Genomic DNA, 20,016 nt, shown 5'->3' with positions numbered 1-20,016 from the left:
TACTCGTTGATTTATGTTTTTATAAAGAATATTTTTAGTTTTGTTTGCCAATTTTGAAGGTCATTGACAATTACCAACTATTTTTAAATGTAGTTAAGATAGACTCTGTTGTTGTGACGACAAAACTGTAATAAAGTACAAACTGAAATATTACATCCGTAAATGCGCTAATAGATTAAAACCACTACGCATAAATGACTTGTAAATTTATCTTATCTATCAAAGTAAAGGTTCTAGTTGGCCATGGAATCACATCATTTTCGTACCATGCCGAACTCAAACCGTCAGACTAAAAGATCAAAATTTACAAGAGGAGAAAAATGTCTGTTTGCTCATTTAATAATAACTTTTGTGGGGATCATGTTGATGGCACTTATATATTTAATACATTTGTGTGTAGTGAAACACACGCGAAACGAGATGTTGTCAATGTATTACAGACGAGCAGACACGCGTAAGTATCGATCGGTTTTCCCTGAAAGCGCTTCATTTTCGGTGGGCAATACACGAAAACCCTATTCTTATATGATGAAGAGGTATGTTTATGTGTGTTTGAATATTATTTGATGTGCAAGTTTGGTACCTCAGCACGCAAAAACATCACGACCGATTTCAATAAAATTTGGTGTGGAGCTAGTGGTAGGAAGTTTATACCTATCATAGATTAAAACAGGTAATTAGGCTGCTTTCTGTTCTTCGCCCTGTAAAAATAGTTCATTATGTTAATCCAGGATCCCTGCTATCTCCATACAAACTTCCCTATTTTAATAAAATAGTGTGAATATTTTAGGAGATTAATAATTATAATGGTTGAGAGAGAGATTAGTTTATTGACAATATATGGCAATAATTTGGTTAATTTCTAAAATGTTAAACAGATTTAAAAATCGTGCCGCTTATCTTAAACTTGGACGTAATTAACCACTTGCGCAAACATAATCTACTCATGTGGAGGGTAAATCGTGATCCTATTGTAAAAAAAAAAACAAAATTAAACTTAAATACGGCTCCTATACAACAGACTCGACTTTATTGCCGTTATTGTAATATAGTACTTTCGGAAACGTTTGCTTCTTAGTTAGTCTATCTTGATATCCGCGGGATACAGATTCTTGACACAACAAATAGCAGACAGGTTTGATATAAGTAGGAACAAAATATATCAGTATTTGAAAAAAATTACGGAGCGAATGTAGTCAATAGGAATGGGATAGGATAGATATGGATAGGTTTATCAGTTTCAGAAATTTTGTGCTTTAATTTGTTATGTACTTGCGTTTTGCCCCTCATTCCACATTGAAACTTATATTCCATTTTTTTCCGACCACATACAAGCATAGAATTGGTGTATCTTCTGTCTACAAAAAAAGTTTAACAAGGAATACAAAATCCTCCTCAAGTCGGTACACCCGTTATAGAGCGACGGTGCCACAGACACCCATATGATGCCAGTGAAACTTACAACAACTCTCTTAATTGTCGAGATAGAATTGAAACTTAAAACAATACTCCGTCTATTCGAAGGTTAAAAGGGGATTACAAACCAATGTTAATTAAACAAAAAATAAAGATTACCAAATCATGTACATACTTACTTAATTATACCAATTAAATAATATCGGTCGTTCATTTATCACATTAAGATTACTTACGATTTGAGCGTTTCTTCTTGTTGTTGCCTGAAGAGCCAGACGCAATTCACTAATGAGTTTTAAAAGGTGTTTAATAGGTAAAGCAAGTTTATTTTTAAGAATCCTGTATTTTTTTTTAATGAACAGAATTTTGTAATGGAATTCTATATTTTATCCGCACAGGTTTGTCAACTTTGGAGGTGACTCATTTTGAATCAATCGGGGTGGTCTATCTGAACATGACTCCGCCGCCAGTCCGCGTGGTGTGTAATACTCTGCTGCTTGCGAAGCGCTGGTCCTTGGCCCCGGCGCAGTGCACCTCTATGCGCGATCACCCTGAAATGTCCGATTACTTACCTAAATGGAGAATCAAATACAAACTTTTTGGAAAATTTACGCGTAAGAATATTTTATCCGTAATGTTTTAGGTGTAAATACAATTGACAGTAAGTTTTGACATGCTTCTACCCTTATTACTGGACGCCAGTTAGTATGTCGGTGTAAACACACACCAAAAAGCGGAAGACCTATCAAGGCGGTTTAGGTTTAGTCAGTTAGAGTCAGACAATACCTGCTTTCTCCCCCAAAGGAAGAGGGTGCGTCCCTGTTTCTAACAAAAAGAGTAATCTTAGACCGATCACCTATGTACGTGTATGTATATGATTTCTCTTAGTCTATAAGACAAGATTGGCTTGAACAAACGGATAGAAAAGAAAGTGAAGTTTACATAAATGTACTAAGTACTTATAAAGGAAGACAACATGTTGACTACAAGACACATGTTTTCGAAAAACTACTTATTTAGATACTACTTTTTTCGGAAGAAAATTCATAATAATGTTTAAATACACGTATTTTTTTTTATTAGAGTCATGGCTTCTACTTTGAGGGTACACATTTATGCTCACAACAGAATAAATGAAATTAAATATCAGTTATAAACCGTTAAAAAGTAGGTACGTTGTTGATGGTTGAAAATGTAGATAAAGATTAACATGACGCTTCAATAATCCGATCAGTTTAATTCTATTTCAATTGTAAAATTTATGTGTCGTTACCTCCTGTTAAGTTGAATATAATTTTCACTATGCCTTTCTCGATTTTGCCGCGATCTTAATACATTTATGAGGGCAATATACTGTTCACTCAGTCGTAGGAAATCGGGCTCAAATCATTGGCATTCCGTCCGGAAATCGGCGCTCCTGTTATTTAATATTTTCATTGCATATTAATTCTATTACCTTTTTTACAGTTATTTTTTGCATAAAGGTAAATACTATATTCCTTTTAACTGGAAATTTAAAATGAGTATGCAATATGAGAAAGCAAATGTATTTAAGCAACATTTGGTTTATTTTTCGGCTAAAATGAAATAATTCGGTATAAAACATTTATTTTTTTTGGGATTTTTGACATAGTTGTATAAGTGCGTGTGCATTTTCAGTGGTAAATAAAATTGATTAAAAACCATTTCAAGGTTATTAGGTCTACCTAATAACCTTGAAATGGTTTTTAATAAATTTGTTATAATATGGAAGATGCTGAAGTACAAATGTTAAAAAGCTACCTTTCTTTTAATCCGAACCCGCCAAAACAATTTTCTTGACATAAGATATGTCAAAAAAATGCAATTTAAATTATTTTATATAATATTTAATAAAAAAAAATCACTAATAGATCGCGTCTTACTCTTAAAGGCCGTTTAAAATAACTAGATAATTGTCTGGAATAATATTTACCAGTATTAAACGTGGCACTACATTAATTTGACACACGGTTAATATTAGTAGCCATTAATGATATCAGTCATGATAGGTTTCAATAAACTCAATTCGGAGATTATTGTTTAAAAAAAACTAAATAATAAAAATGTAACTCAAACTGTGATCACTCTGTGCGAAAGTTCATTCATGGAATTACTTACGGTCTACGAGTAGCAGGCATTACATTTACTCGCGGCAGCACGTCGTTTTGCGCGCTGGCAACTAGGTAAAGCGCCTTGTAGGTAGGTAGTATGCACTCATGTCTCATGTTCGGACCTTTGGCAGCATAATAATACAAATAATAAAATATTACTTTGTATTATTGTCACAAATACAAGTCGCACATACAAGTTTCAGAGTTGGATTTTTTAAAGATCCCTACTAATATTATAAATGCGAAAGTAACTCTGTCTGTCTGTCTGTTACGCTTTCACGTCTAAACCACTGAAGTGATTTTAATGAAATTTGGTACAGAGATAGAGTTGACCTTGAGAAGGAACATAGGATAGTTTTTATCCCGGAATTTTGAAGAGTTCTCCTGGAGTCGCGATATAACCGAACTCGATGCGGGCAAAGCCGCGGGCGAAAAGCTAGTTTTATATAATTCCGTAAACATTAATACAAAAATAAAGTGAATATTAATATGAAATTAATGTATATGAAACTGTATATGTTTGTCAAATTAATTTCATCCTTGAAACTAACAACAATGAAATAACAAATCTTTATAATACTAAACTTTCGATGTAACGAACATCTAGCAACTCATTACTGCTAAGACCTACTAAGTACTAAATTCGAATGGTAAAAGCCTGATAAAAATGTATCTACCCTGAAGTGTAATCAAAACGCACAAAAGTGATAACTGTACATTGTACCTACGTATTTTTTCCAAGATATAATAATAATATTTTTTTTTTTATATATTTAAAAATGTAATGAATATGTTTATGGCTTAATAAAGGAAATAATAATCTAAAACATTCACAAAACGCCATCTAGTCTCAAACTAAGCAAAGCTTGTATTATGACTACTAGACGATTTGATAAAAATACTTTACATATATTTCTAAATACACACATAATTTACACTCAGACACTGAACAAATGATCGTGCTCACTTAAACATTTATCCTGGGCGGGAATCGAACCCACGAAATCCGTTGTAGCCGGCTTGACAGAATACTTGTTGTGTGGTCTATGAGCTCTATCGAAGTCAAAAATCTTTTAATAAATTCCTTCTTTTACCGACTCGTGTTCCAACATCCCAAACCATATCATCAAAAGTCAAAAAAAGTAAATACTGATATACTTCTGATTACTTTTACATAATTTTAAATCTTCGAAAAAGTAAGCTACAAATATGTGCTACGCCGTTTTGAATCTACGAAGTGCTACGACTGCGGTCTAGTTTCGTAGAACTTCTGATTTGGTTTATAGCATAGTAATTTGTACTGATATGTTCACTGGAGAAACATGACGCACAAAGATTACTTAGTTATTACTAGGTAGGCTTATCCTGTTCTTGTTGTATTCAATAATACTATACTGTATTTCGATAGGTAATTAGTTAAATGTTAAAACATATATTTTCTTCTCGAAATCAGTTCATTATTAAGTACTATAACAAAAATATAGAACGAAACTGATTTTACGTGACATGTCGTGACAGTTACATCTTTTTATAAAGACAGCCATAGGACTGACTTTTATTCCCAGTAAGGGGGTATCATGCCATTTGATTGGTAAAATATGTGTTAAACATTTCTATAACCACCTTTTGAAAGGGAGTAACAAAAAATGAATGAATACGTTATTTAAACATATTCTCTGACTATGCTGACATAAATATAGTTAAAGCAGTCGTAGTAAAGCATAGTCTACGATTCTAGTGCTACGCCGTAGCTTTATAATACAATTCTGTTCGACACACTTCAGTAAATAATAACTGAATAATAAGCCCACTTTTCATTCGCCACTGACTTCTTGCAAGCTGTGTATTTTAATTAAGTATTCATTTATACTTTAAACCTATTTTTTTACTTGTATACTACTTTCTTTAGATTGCCATTTTTTTTTGGTTCCTTATCCTCCTTGTTACCGCATGCTAGACAGAGACCGCAATTGTCACCGTTATAAAATACTAAAGAATTGCGTACTGATTTTTAAAATGTTCTATTTATAGATAGTTAATTTTCAGAAGTAGGTATTCAGTTTTTATTCCTATGAAATCTAATTCATTATTTCATACGGCGGAATAACACCACCTTTTAAAGTAAGCGCTAAGCGCGCACTACTAAATTTATTCGTTGAGAAGAAATGTCGCGAAAAAGTTAACAAGAGAAATTAACTGAAATCCACTCAAAACGAAAATAGTAAGCAATTGGCCTGTCTTAAGCGAGGGATTGTCGTGATATTTCGACATTGAGTCCTTTTTTCATTCTACCGATTCTTGAATTTTTGATTTTTTTTTTGAATCAATATTCATTTGCGACCTACACAACATACACGGAATTCGTCATCAAGGTTGACAGAACTATCGTATCGTGAAGTGTCTGTGTGTGAGTTGACGGACCGATGTGCTGAAACAAAACTTAATACATTTGTTGTAAAATGCACTACTCGTGATGTTTGCGTGATGAATATCAGTATAGTAGTAAAAAAAATAGTCTATTTTTTAATTTTACCTGTTGACCAAGCGAGGATTTTGTGACTAAACTACAACTGCTCTAGTCGGTCGATCAAAGGTTAAACTACACTTGACACGGCTTTTCCGAGGATTGGGGACCATCTATGTTTTAACGAGTTCTTCCGTGTTTCGAAAGGCATTTTAAACTGTTATCCGTGTCCCAGCAGTTACATCCTTGACAGTAGCTATGGGTAGTAAAAAGTATCGTGTTGCCCCATGTACTCTAGGTCACTGCGAGTTGCAACTTAGGTTCTAATATTTAATTCCAGGTTTACTCATTATGTTTTAAATCATTGTTTGGTATTGGTGTCTGAGTTCATTTCAGTTTTTCAATTTCAGACCCTTAATGCCTAAACCTGAACCGCCGTACAACATCTAAAGCATTCAGTCAATGTATAGCACTTCATCAAGAACCTACGGATCGAACCTAAATCCCTGTGCATACAAATTCTTATAGAATCGCAAGTTCACCAAGAATTTGATGGGAGTGGTCATAGGCCGCATACACTAACTTATGTAAAAATATAACAAGTTTTTTTTTTCTCAGAAAGTGGTATCAAGCGAACTTTAACTCACTCACGATTCAATAGAGGCGACTTTCATAATAATATTGGATTATTTGAGCATTCCAACCAGATTATCAACGACGAGTACTATGTTGGTAAGTTTGTACATACAATACCTCCTCATAAATATCTACGTATTTATCAACGCTAACGAATAACGGAATACGATTTAGCTAAGAGGGTTAGAGTATCGCATACTTAGCCGGTGAAGCAGGCAAACTCCGCTCAGGCAATATTTTTTTTTTTGCCCACAAATACATATAACCGACATTAAATAATAACTACTAGGCCAAACTTGATGAACTTTTATGGAATCCCAAGTTTAATGAAAAAAATACTAAAAGATTCTGAGGTAACAAACATACATAAGACTATCACAAAGTACGGACGAAATGACAACCTCCTCCTATTTGAAGTCGGTAAATGTATATTACTTATATATTCCATTAAAAAACCTCTAAAAACAATGTTTAATATTAATAAAATAGTAGAGTTCGTTCTGCTATTAACTCCTAAGTTTACCGCGAGTTTCCTTTGTTTTTTACAATCCTTTGTATAGTTATCTAATTTTTCCGAAAGCTCGTATTTAGAACCTTAAGATTTTTATAATAACTATCGTGAGACTAATTCATTATTAAATGATTTGTTAATGTTGAATGATTAAATGAGTTCGACTCGCGATCTCGCCGCGTCTGCTCATGATTAAGGACTCCGGTTGGGTCCGAAACTAGTCGGGCTACCCCGATAAATACGCGTGAGTAAACCGTTACATCATTTAATAGTGAACCTTAAGATATTTTTTATTGATACGTACTTACATGTAACATACATACATAATATATTATATTGAGTACAAGTAATACACAGGTAATAAGTAAGTACCAGTTCACTTCTATTAGAGATTGTAAGAAGAATTTCTGACAAGGAGTTTTGAGTTTTACCTAAAGTTTTGAGCCTTCATGCAATATGTCCGAAGCACGCACTTTACTTTAGCTCGAACTTTTCCGAGGATGCACTCAGATCATTCGAAAATAGTGTTAACAATTTCGTAAGAAGCCTTATTAAGTAGTTAAGTTTTAAAGAAGTTCGTATTCGAAAAGAGAATTCATTAAAAAAAAATGTGACTTATAACGGCTTAAATAAAACTGGCCAAATGCGCACTTAGGGTTAAGCAAAAATTAAGAAAAGAATGATTTACGGGCAACAGAAATACAGTATTTACCTTCTACTGATAAGCGATCAAATCTCATGAGAGACCTCCTCGTGACAGACGAACGAACAGACAGCGAAACCTTAGTCATAGAGCTCGGAATCGAAAAAATAAATAAATGTGTCACTTTTACTGTAAGGATTGTTTACCCTTGAAAGACTTGAGCTTTAATATATCAACAATTTGTATACAAATCGACGTTTCCCAAATCCCAAATAACTTAGTACGTGAATTGCTCCTACTTTTTTAGAATACCATCTTGATTATTCCTTGCATTAATTCCAACATGCCCACAAACTCCGTTATCTTCTGTATAGGATTATTAACTACAAGTTTGTAAGGAATCTGTAAAAAGTATCATTAGGTAAACTTACATATGTGTAAGTATTATAAATATTGTGCACATAAAGTCATTACTTAGTTCTGAACTGGGCCCGAGTATTAAATGTGGAAGCGGTTTAGTGTCATTAGGTGGCTGATAAGCTGTGCTGGAAAGTTCATTTTTATTAACAATCCCATAGCTTACTGTATGACCCGATATTCATTTTTGGTTAGACTTACTTTACAAAAATGTAGCAACGTATGCAGGCTGTTAACAAAGACTTTATATAGAGAGAAAATAAAAAAGCTTGGAGCGGTCTTTCTAAATTTCCTGGGATTTACGTTGCATTTAAATCAATTGTTAGGCCTAAAATCAATCATTTAATTTGCATATCTATTCGTAGTTACGCGGTACTTATAGATATCGGTGCAGCGTTACCTGTTGTGCACTCTCGCCCCGCGCAACACTCCTGTTCCTATCCGATAGTGGACGGACGTGTCTAGTCGTGCTGCCGTCATTTGCATACGCGTAAATTGTATACGCTCGCGACTTTACCAAGTTTTTCGAACTTTTAAAATTTCTTTAAATCAGTCTTAATGTGGTTCCAAGGCCCTGACCATTTCATCGTGAAACAAAACTACCGCTGGGTGAGTTTTTTTGAATTTGTACTTAATTACATTTTTGATTTCAGCCCCGAGAAATATTGTAATAGACCAGCAATTGTTACAAAAATACGCAAAAGAAATGTTTATCGTGAATTGGCAAATTGCATTTTCTAATCAAGGTTGGTGGTGGTAATAAATTAATAATATTTTTATATTAATATTTTTAGAGTATTTTATTTTGGCAAAATGCGAAATTTAATATTATTTTAAGTATATTAGATATTTTTATAAGCAGCATTAAATGAAATCGACACCTTTTTTTATCGCTGTGCGGCTCAAAGTTCACATGCAGACGAAAAATAGGCAAGTTCCCTGAACCTGTTGATAGCTAAACAGAGTTGTGTTGTTCTTTTTTAAGGTGATATTTCTCATGCTATGGTCATCAGAGTGCGACCAGTCAGTTCAGAAAATTGTTATTCGTACGCTTCGCCTATTGTCGAACAAATGAGAGATTATGAATTCTGTGTTAATTTCTATCGGACCGGACCAACTGCGGGTTAGTAAAATAAAAACTTTAACGTAGAAATACCCACGTGATGTGAACACTTTGATCAATCCTTTAATATAGCTTTTCTGTCCTTTGTTATCTGTTTATACGTATGCTCGACTGACACGAATTTAGGCTCATTATAGGTATACGAAGCAAACGAGAGCGTGAGTAGGTATGTTGCTCATTTCAATAGCTAGATAATGTTACAGCTATGTATTATTGCATCTTCCCGGATCACATACATGTCATTCATTAAATTATATCCGTGCAAGCAACTCCCCTGTAACCCAATTAATGAGAGACGAAGATAATGTTCTAATTATTCATCCTGTAAAATAAGCTTTCTTAATAATGAACGAAAGAGGATTATTGACTAGGCTTGCTCAGTGCGCGCCGCGATTGCAGTCTATAATGTTCATGTTTTTCTTTGACGGGATCAAGTATCTTGTGGTAGTGAAATTAAAAAAGCAGCGCATTTTTGTTTCGAGAAAACCGTCGTCAAATTTGAAAAACGGGAACCAAACATATTGAATATTGAATATTATTGAAATTTGATTATTATTGCTTTGAGACGTAAGTTACTACCTACAAATACTGAAGGCAGTATAAACATCGTTTTTGAATTTAGGAAGGTACTACGTAGCAACTTGTGCGATGCTACGGGTTCGATGCTTGCTCGGGACGATTAGTCTTTGAATCTATTCTTGTTTGTTTCAAGTGTGAAAAGGCTTGCAATATTAGTGTATATTTGCATCAGCTAATGTATTCGAAGTTCATAAAATTTAAAGATTCTCCTAGCAAATGTTTTTAGGGAATTATTTTTAAATTGTAAAGAGTATCGGTAAGCCGACTAATCACAAGTCCATACTCAAATAATTGGTTCAATAGTCCGATTTGAAAAGCAAAAATCCAAGCCAAAATCTTAGTCGGGCAGGAATCGAACTCCGCACACATACAAACATAAAGGGTGTTGTATTGTTAGGATTAATTATAAGCTATGATGATAAATGCTGTTAAAATAAATCAATTCGAATAGTTACGCGATTTTATAAAACCTCTGTATGAATAAATAGATCATATAGTTTTTTTAGAATCGCTGAGGGAAGATATTGTTTAACAAATAAACAAAAATATATCTTGATTTCGGTGATAGGCACGCGATCTGTTTTATTGAGAATCGACTACCAAGGGTTTACAATACTGAGAACAAATAAAAAAAACGGATGTAAGGGCTAGTCCGGATAAAGCCCCGATGGTTCAGTACCAATTCCAGATGTTATCAAAAAACAATTGAATTCACAAAAATGTTTGAACATTGATAGAGACGTGTATCATCATCGTTTATTCAAATTAGGCTAGTAAATAGCACTTTTTGAAGGTCACGTTACATTGGACAGCGCACAGTTTCAACCACCGCTTCTGCTGTTTGAACATTACTAGACATGTGCAAATCATCCATTGCAAATATAAGCGACCTAAGGGTTCAATATAATAAAGCGTTAAGAGTGGCTGATGTGGCTGCTTGTGTGGCCGTAGCTCAAAAGAAATGATTTTGTCGTTATTATTTGGAAACACGGACCATGATATTCTCAATGCCTTCGTAGATCGGTGAGATTCTTCTACGTTGCAGAGATGGGTGCGGCTGCGTGGCTCCACACCGCATTGTTTTTTTTACATACTAAACTTTAAATAAAGTGTATTTTAAGTATTATACTTACTAACACTCTGTCCGAAATTAAGAGTTAGGTATTTAATTCGATTTGATAAGCTTGTAATAGTCAAATCGTTACAAGATTAAATTTTCGGATAAGTATACGTCGACAAAGAAGCCTAAATTTTACATCCCCAAAGGACCGTATTAGATATTAATTTCAATATGACCCCTCATATGGCTCACAAAAAACGTATTAACTTCACTGCATTGAAACGAAGACGAAGTTTTTCTTTTGTGGTGCGGTACCCTAAAAGCATGGCATAAGCCGCTTAGTTTCTTATCATTCAATTTGTTACATAGTACTATACGACAACCAGCACTTTTTAAATTGATAAAAAACAAGTTCATAATGGGGCATTTGACAAAAAAAAACCAATTAGCTCGTCACGTAGATTTACAAAATATTTGAATAAAGCAATAAATAACAATATGGAAGTGGTGGCTGATAACGTCACCCCCCAGTAATAAGATGACTTCACTCAGAGCTTGACGTGTCGCGGGTTCGATTCGAGTGTCGGAAAATATGTATACTGCACGAATACGCGTTCTGGGTGTCTTTGTCTTTGTGCATGTAACTTGAATTTTTGTAAAGCTCACCGCCACACAAGAATTTAATTCCTTAATTCGGGATTTGTATTAAAAAAACAGTTTTAAATGACCTAAACTTTGTATTCAAAAAATGTATAAGAACAGTCGCACACTATTCATCTTTACAAAACAAATTAAATAATCGCTCAATCCGTTCGCGTGACACAAGTGGCGAAACAAGGATTAAATTCTTTACTGCTGCGGCGCGGAGTATTTTTTTAAAAAGAAATATGAAATGTTTAATGTAACTCAAACTGACGAAGTAATTAAATGTTTTTAGTAAAATGCCCAATCATAACATAAACTATTACACCCAATACGCATAAAGACTAATCCAATGAACAAAAACTATGACTAAAGCATGTCCTTTGATCGCCTTTCTTGTCGTTATCAGCATCAGGATTTAAAAACAAAATAATTTTATAGCATTTTTAATAATATAACAGATTGCATTGGGATTAATGAAATAAAAGAGTTTCCTAATTGATATCCGCACTTCTGGACACTCCGTGACTTTTGGATTATAATCTTTCAAAAAAGTTTTTAGTTCAGAACAATAACTAACTTGTTTTACTCTTAATACACATGCAATCTCAGTAAAGACTTTAGAGTAATAAGTTTAGTTTTGAAAATCTTAAATTCTTAGTCATTTTTTAAATCCCCAATTGGTTTTCAATTTTACTTTACAAAATTGTGTCGAAACAGTACCTAAGCACAATGCTTTTTACGATTGCCGATAGTCTTGCTCTAAAAGAAAACATACATCACAGACCAGTGTGTAGTCTTCGTACATAGGTATCTTCAATTTGTTTAAATATACCAACAGTTGCATCAACCCCTCCCTACAATATTGGATCCGTTCCTGGTCAAGACATTCACATGACATGTTATAAACCACTCTGTTAGTTTCGATTCCAAGATATAGTTAATCGGTGAAATTCTACGAACGCTTTGGGCAGTGAATTGCATTAGGCTTCCTTCTATCAAACCAGTATCTGAATCTTAGGCGTCATCTCACGTCAAACGGGCTGTCAGCCGCAGTGACCTGAACACTTAATTACCGACTATACAATTAGATAAGCAGAGGAACTAAAGTCATATCCATTACTGTAAAGATACTATTTTTTAGCTACATATATAACTACAACATAAAAACCGGACTAAGAGCGCAGGATCCAACAAGTAAAAAAAATTAAACCATTTTTTTGTCGATACACGTCATTTTAAATTTGACAGCAAACGAGTCTTTGAGACTGTCATTTATAGGGGCAATACGTCCTAAACGTCCGTTAAAGAATATCAGAATCAAAAGAGCTGTCTTAAAAATGAATCAGAAAATTTCAATTGCATTTTCATTTCCGAAAACCAATCTTTTGACTACTGCCCAACGTGTTCTGTCGATCACTTTCTTTATTACCTCGTCTTTGTGTTTGTGACAGGTCACGGCATATAGAGATTGGGGAGCTAACAAGGATAGAAGCTGGGTGGTCTTCCTATTGTGCGTCTACGTTGTAAGGTCGCTTGGGGAGCTCTCTGTGATACCTAGGTACATAGATACGCGCACGTGTGTAGAGATTAGCTTTGTATCTTGCCTTTTCCCTGCCCTATCACTCTCTAATTAATGTATAAATTAATCCAACGTTTCAATATATTCAAATCAATACTAGGTAACTGCAAAACATAAAACACTTTTGATATTTGTTTATCATTTACGTCCGCATCAGATTTCTTCATGCGTTTTACCAATAAATCCAGGTTCCACGTATGAAGACTCCATATTTTCCCCGGAAAAATATTAACTCGGTATTCCAGAGCTAAATCGAGAATAACTAAAAAAACGTTTGGTAAACATGTCGTTAATTTTAAAAATTCACAAATATAAATCCGCGCATTTGATTCAGCACAGGCAGGTACGGATTATACACGACAGTTTTTGTTTTGCTTTCCAATAAACATAATAACGTGGAATTATTCATTAGTGTTGTATTTAAAACTAGCTGTTGCCCGCGACTTCGTCCCCGTGGGTAGAATATATAAGTTATGATTTATACCTGCCCTGTTTTTTTTTACATTTTCCATTGTATGTTCCCTCCATGTTCATTCAAAAATAATGTTTCAATTTGGACCTGAGAATTAGGTCCTGAGATTAGCGCGTTCAAAGAAACAAACAAACTCTTCAGCCTTATATATTAGTATAGAAGTATAGATAAGCTACTATACTTAATAAGTACGTAACTTATGATAGACCATAACTTATGATAATAGGTTAATAACCAAAAAATTTAGTAATGATATAAATACTAGAGTAATAATCTAGGAAAAGTAGGTGACTTGCAGATTTTTTATCTGAACGAATATTTGAAGTCACGAAATGATCGTAATCGATTAAAAAACCTACTCTATCGCCGGTTCGATCCCTGCGTAGGACAACTATTGGTGCGCACTGCGAATGCTTGTTCTGAGGATGGGTGTATTTGTGCACGAGACATCTGTTTGTGTTACCCCCGCGACACGAGGAATAAATTAGATACTACATAAAAAACGATTCTATAAGATGTTTCGATGCAATCTGAAAAGGCTTACTTCCCGTAGTACTGTAATTCTATACCGATATAGATTGAGATGTACTACTAGACTTATACAGCTCTTCATATGCAATATAGAAAAAAGTGATCTTAACGAATGTGACTGATGATGGGAAAACTTATAAAAATCAACACATACATTGTGATGATGATGAACAAGAAAAAAAAAGCTCAAAACATGTGTAATGAACCAGATGTAGCTTACCTACTTATGATATGGATATGTAATTCCCACGTTTTTATACACTGACTTTTCTTGTTTGCTTTTTTGTCGTTCCGGTTGGATTCTTGCAAATCATTTTTTAGGCACTTCCCGATAAGCTAGCAGGCTGATATTCAGGGTAGCTACAATCCCGATGACTATGCAATTTACAACTAAAAAATTGGCTGGACTGATTTTGGTAAAATTTGAATGGAGTCATATTTTGATATATTTTGATAAAAATGTGGGTTTTAGATCGATTAATTACTTATAATTTTCCTTTTATTTGAAAGCATACTCGATAATACTACAATTCGGACTATGTCTTTTTAATTTTCGTCTTGTGAATTGTTGACCAATGTGAAACATAATACATGTCTTGCGTATAGCAGAAATATATAAAAAAAAAACAGTTTCGAGATAGCTTTATTGTTAATCGGAAAGCAAAAACTACAATTATGTCCAATCGAATTAATTATTATACTCGACGAATGCGTGTGTGATCCGGAGATAATATCTATCGGTATTTTCACCACTAATGCCTCTGCTTCAAACAAATACCTGATTTCATACCCTAAATAATAGGCATTCCAATTAATTATATGTCAAAACATCTAATTCTATGACGTATGTATGACCGTCTGCGTTTACAATGCATTGCAGATAGCAAACAATAAGCAAAGGCATTATTATTACTTTCCTAGTTTAGTTCTCTTGAAACAATATTGATTATGTGATATTTTGGGAAGTTTCTCATGATCTCTAGGTAAGACAGTTCAGTCAAAGACGTTGTAAGTCGTAAGTGCTAGGTAAACCTCAAATGGCCTACAGTGCACCTTATGTTTTGAAGTAATAACTATCTTAACTGCCTCGGAACTTGGTGCACTTTACGATGTGAGCTAGATCCTTGTCAGGCAAGCGCATGCAAGAAATTGTTGCTAAGGAGATCTGTATTCCATATCCTATGGGGAGACTTACGAAACAAGCGTCCTGTCGACATGGCCGTGTAGAACTAATCAATAATTTAATTTGTCAAAATTTCTGGGATAATATTAATTTAAGTAATAGATACTAGTAAGAAAAGGGCAAGAGAACTGTGAGCATTTAATGTTAAAACGAGTTTGAGACATACCTACGTATAAAAAAAATGCTCAAATAACAACGACGATTATACTTTGTCCTTGGAATCCATCCAGCAAAGGACTCGTCAAACAAAGAAACGACTTCTGATATTAATCTGTTCGGAGTAACAAACAACTTATATTCTTACCTTTGTAGGAATACAAGTTCGGTGCCCAAAGAGTAGCAAAGGCTTAGTAAAACGTGTTATCAAACATAAGTAGACCCCTCTGTTTAATCGCAATAAACTTCAATCTGATGTCAATCTACACTGGTCTTGAATTGTCAGCTTTCATTTAAATGAAAACCCGTAGGTACTGAAGGATATTTTACGTGAAACTAAACGTAGTTATGCTTCACGTTATGGAATCGAAACTTTTAAATCCTTTTGGCTATTGTCCGATACTAGCAAACACGTGACAACATGTAGGTAATCTTGCCGACGAAAAACGTTCGTTTCAGTTTTTCGACTAAAGCTGCTTTTGCCTACAGCTTGCTCCTCAACTATCAGTATTTCGAAACAAAAATGTGACAGTATAAAATAATATAAAAAATCTCGCAGGATTATAATATATTGGTTTGTAGTTTGCACTCCAGTAGTAGAGATAGAATGTACACAATGTACCTACAAATGTGTATTTATTTAATGATCATCTTCATAATATATTATGCTGCTTGTAAAATCAAAGTCAAACTATGTACAAAAGAAACAAAATAGATGTGATATTAGCTTTGATGTATGAGAGCGAACAAGGACCTATTGTTTCTCAATGCCGTTTGACGGCAGTCCGGAGCTCACTATCACGGCATTATGAACTACCATCCGCGCTTCAGTCCTCTGTGCAACACGCAGCGGCGCGGCGCGGCGTAGCCTTGGGGATATTAAGACAGATGTCAGATAGGTCTTATTGCATACTTAGATATTTGAAAACTAACTTATTTAAATCTAGTTTTCAAAATTAATGAAATATAACATAAGCTTGTAAGTGGCAAAATCAAATACAACCAATAATTGCATCATATAATAATCCCTAACAGTTTCGCTAAAATTTAAGCCGCGTAAAACGTAAATTAGGTACATTATTTCAAAATATTTTATAAATACAGTATATTAATTGAATCGGTGAATACCTATTATTAGGCTGTTTATTGAATATTGGGAAATGTGGAAAATAACTAAAATGATTCTGATAATTGGGGTGGACTGAAAGTCCAGTTCAATTTTCAGTAATTCACAACGAACTAATTAGGGGCCTAAGTAGAGGAATGCATTACGTACCCATCTATAATAACTCTGTGTAATAGCAGTAGACTTAAATCCAATTATAATGTGTATTTTCGCTGAAATAAATACGAACATGAAAACTGACGGCCTAATGGAAGTAAAATGTGGGTAGTTATTTGCGAATTCAGAGCTGAGAACCTTTCTGTTGCTATCTGTTTCGAGTACATAACTTCAAGTAAAGATATTCATTATACACAAAATGACAGGAATTCCCCATTCATAATAAATGTATTTTCAGACCGTGAATTACATAGTTGTTCGAAATTAAAGTATTTCACGTATTTTATATTCATTTCGCTTCTTTGGAAAATGTTAATTATTTCGTCAGTCAAAAAATCATCCCCGTTGCAATATCGGAGCCGTAGCGGAATCGCTGTTTACCGAGTTCCTACCCTATCTGTACAGCCATTGTAATGTAACCCTTTTGCTTACGGCCATACCGTTAATTTTCATGTCTATTTCATTTCATGGCATGTTTTTAGGGACGTTTGTGTTTAAAGAAAAAACTTGGTTACATACAGGATATAAAAAATTATGCAACTACCTACCTAAGATGGGTACTTTAATTACGATCAAGTTCAAGGTGTAAAGCTGCTTCTGAACTGCCTGTAGAAGAGAAAAACTTTATCAAAGAAAGTCTCTCCCGAAAACAAAGTTTGGATAGTCACAAAGAAATTTTGATCAGTTCATTATAATTTAGTAGTTAAGAGAACTTACGTAATTTCTGTCAATCACTATTTTAGATCACGGAGCAATGGTTGTGATAAACTCAAAAATCATAGGATTCTTTTCATGGGGCGATATAAAGGGACGAGGCGTGCCTTTGGTTGTTTTAAATATTCTACATTTCAGAGAATGGTTTGAGAGCATAATAAATATTTCGCTTTGAAATATAGAGTTGTTTTATTTTAGATAGTAAATTATAATTGATTCGTTTTTAGTGTTTTTATTCATTACGGTATTCGAAGAACACCAGACTATTGGCCCATAAAGCAAATTCTAGAAATCGTTTTGTGTCGTATGTCGACGAATTTTTGTTGCTCAGTTTCAGTGTTCAGTTTTTTTTGGTCCCTGATTTTGAATCTAGGTGAAAAGAGTTTATTGCATCTAACTATAGCACCTTATTAGACTATGATACTATCATCTATGCATAAAACACTAAAGCAAATCCTTCACTAAGGGGCACCTTGCACAGTGCACTTGTAGTGGTAGTAACCGAGTTTTTTTTACACGCATTCACGCAGCCCGTTAAAGGATATATAGAGGCGCCAGTGCTACACTTCAAATTGGGAGATCGTGGCGGACGTGGAGCTTCTAATGTGAGTATTTTAGTTTTAAGCAGCGAGTTTCGGTTAAAAAATTATCACATATCAATTTAGTTAGCCGACTGGTTCTGCTATTTACCTACAATTCAATCCATCCAATCCAATGTCAGTTGGATTAAATTTGAATCTATTCCTATTCTCTTAAGTATTTCCAATTATTGTGTTGGAAAAATGCTTAGAATAATACGAATTGTGTCAATTTCATCCAATTTTCATTAATTCATCAGTCATTTTAACTAGCTGCTTGAAGTCACTAAGCCAAACCCATTGTAAGCGAAAAATATTTGTCCTGAGTCTGGGTGTCTTTGTAAATGCTTGTAAAAGCCCTCGCGACACAAGGATTAAATTCAAAAGAAATCGAATACACAGCAAAACCACTAATGTAGTAAATTCTAATAGATCTTTTGTTTCTTTAAATGGTTAGATTTAGGTTTAGATGGATGACGATTTCATTTCAGTTAAATGATAGATACCTACTTTTCGTCTTAAACGGACTATAGAAACAAAATTCAACTCGGAAAGTTTGACAAACATTTGGTCTTTTATATTTTGATGTGAGAAGAGATTATGTGCAACTTTTTTTTTTGAATTTAAAATTATTATCTTCTTCCTTTTTCTCTTCTTCTTTTTATACATAACAATGAATTGCTGTTTGTTAGTCACCTTAAAACTCGAGAACGGCTGAGACAATAACTTATTTAAGTCTTGAAATATTTGTGAAAGTCCAGGAATGGAAAAAATGTATATTTATCTGCATTGTTATCTTCGATTGTAGGCGGTATGTAGTTCGCTCGGACAGCTGGTTTATTATACCTACAAATGACAAATGATGATCATTTATGTGCCGAAAATCGAAATACCAGAAACTATATGAATATGATTTTCTGTAAAGAGGAAATAATATATTATCTACCATTGAATTGATATTTCATTTAGTTCATATGTAATATATGTATGCAGGTAAATCTGTCATGCATTTTATGAAAAGGCCTTTCAAAGACTAATGAACTTTCAAATATGCTAGTATTTCTGCGAAAAAGAGGACAAAGGAGCTAAAATAACAAAGGATTATTGAAATTATATTTAGGCATATATAGAGTAAAAATCGGTGAAGTGCAAGTTAGACAAATGACACTGAATGTACAATAAGTAGGACAAACATGCGAAATTGGCCACCCATAAATTTTATCAAGTAGAAGAAATTTATTTTTAGTTATAGTGGCAACAGGAATACATTACCTATATGTGAACATTTCAACTGTCTTGATATCACGGTTTATGAGACGCAGCCTGCTGTCAGACGGATACAGAAAGCTTTACTCATAGGGTTCCATTTTCAATCATAGGCTACGGTTCACTAATATGGAATATGTTGAATAGGAATCTCTCCAATGATTAATTCATTCTGTTTCTAGAATTTGATGAATTTATCGATAGTAAATATATTTCACAATAATACTAATTAAGCCAGAAAATTTTGCCATCTAAATTATTTCATGGGAGTAGAGAAAAATTACAATACGAATAAAAACATGGGTTGGATTCCTTGAAATTCAGGGGGATGATAAATAGATGTCTGATTCTCAGACCCGCCCAATACGCACACTAAATTTCATGAGAATTGATCCGTTTCGGAGTTTAACTACAAACACGGATACCCGAGAATGTTTCAAGTAACAACCTTTCATGAGCTATAGCCTCATTTCATACGAGCATGTTTTCATAAATAAGAACATGTTTTATATCAAAGCCTATGTCTAAAGCATAGGCACTTACCTACTAAGAACATGATTTATTGTTGGTAGTACACGCAGCGCGTAAACATTCCATTCGTTTAGGTACCTACAAGAAGCCTTTAACAA

General features: G+C 34.0%; 1 protein-coding gene across 2 annotated transcripts; it reads left to right on the top strand.

Moving 5' to 3' along the window:
• Nucleotides 1–237: 237 nt before the first annotated feature.
• Nucleotides 238–17,724, top strand: LOC113501980. 2 transcript variants are annotated; one of them, XM_026883361.1, is made up of 6 exons: nt 238–454; nt 1,815–2,030; nt 6,631–6,744; nt 8,873–8,965; nt 9,205–9,342; nt 17,573–17,724. In XM_026883361.1, exons 1-6 carry the CDS (start codon nt 244–246, stop codon nt 17,716–17,718), a joined length of 918 nt encoding a protein of 305 aa, XP_026739162.1. In that variant the 5' UTR covers nt 238–243; the 3' UTR covers nt 17,719–17,724. The 2 variants fall into 2 exon arrangements, with proteins under 2 accessions (XP_026739162.1, XP_026739237.1); XM_026883436.1 differs by lacking the exon at nt 17,573–17,724 and adding an exon at nt 17,312–17,564.
• The last annotated feature ends 2,292 nt before the right edge of the window (nt 17,725–20,016 follow it).

Source organism: Trichoplusia ni, chromosome 1 (genome assembly GCF_003590095.1).
Source record: "Trichoplusia ni isolate ovarian cell line Hi5 chromosome 1, tn1, whole genome shotgun sequence".
In the NCBI taxonomy this organism is placed as follows: Eukaryota; Metazoa; Arthropoda; class Insecta; order Lepidoptera; family Noctuidae; genus Trichoplusia; species Trichoplusia ni.
Note: the sequence above shows the minus strand (reverse complement) of the source record. Positions and strands in the feature narration are given on the sequence as shown.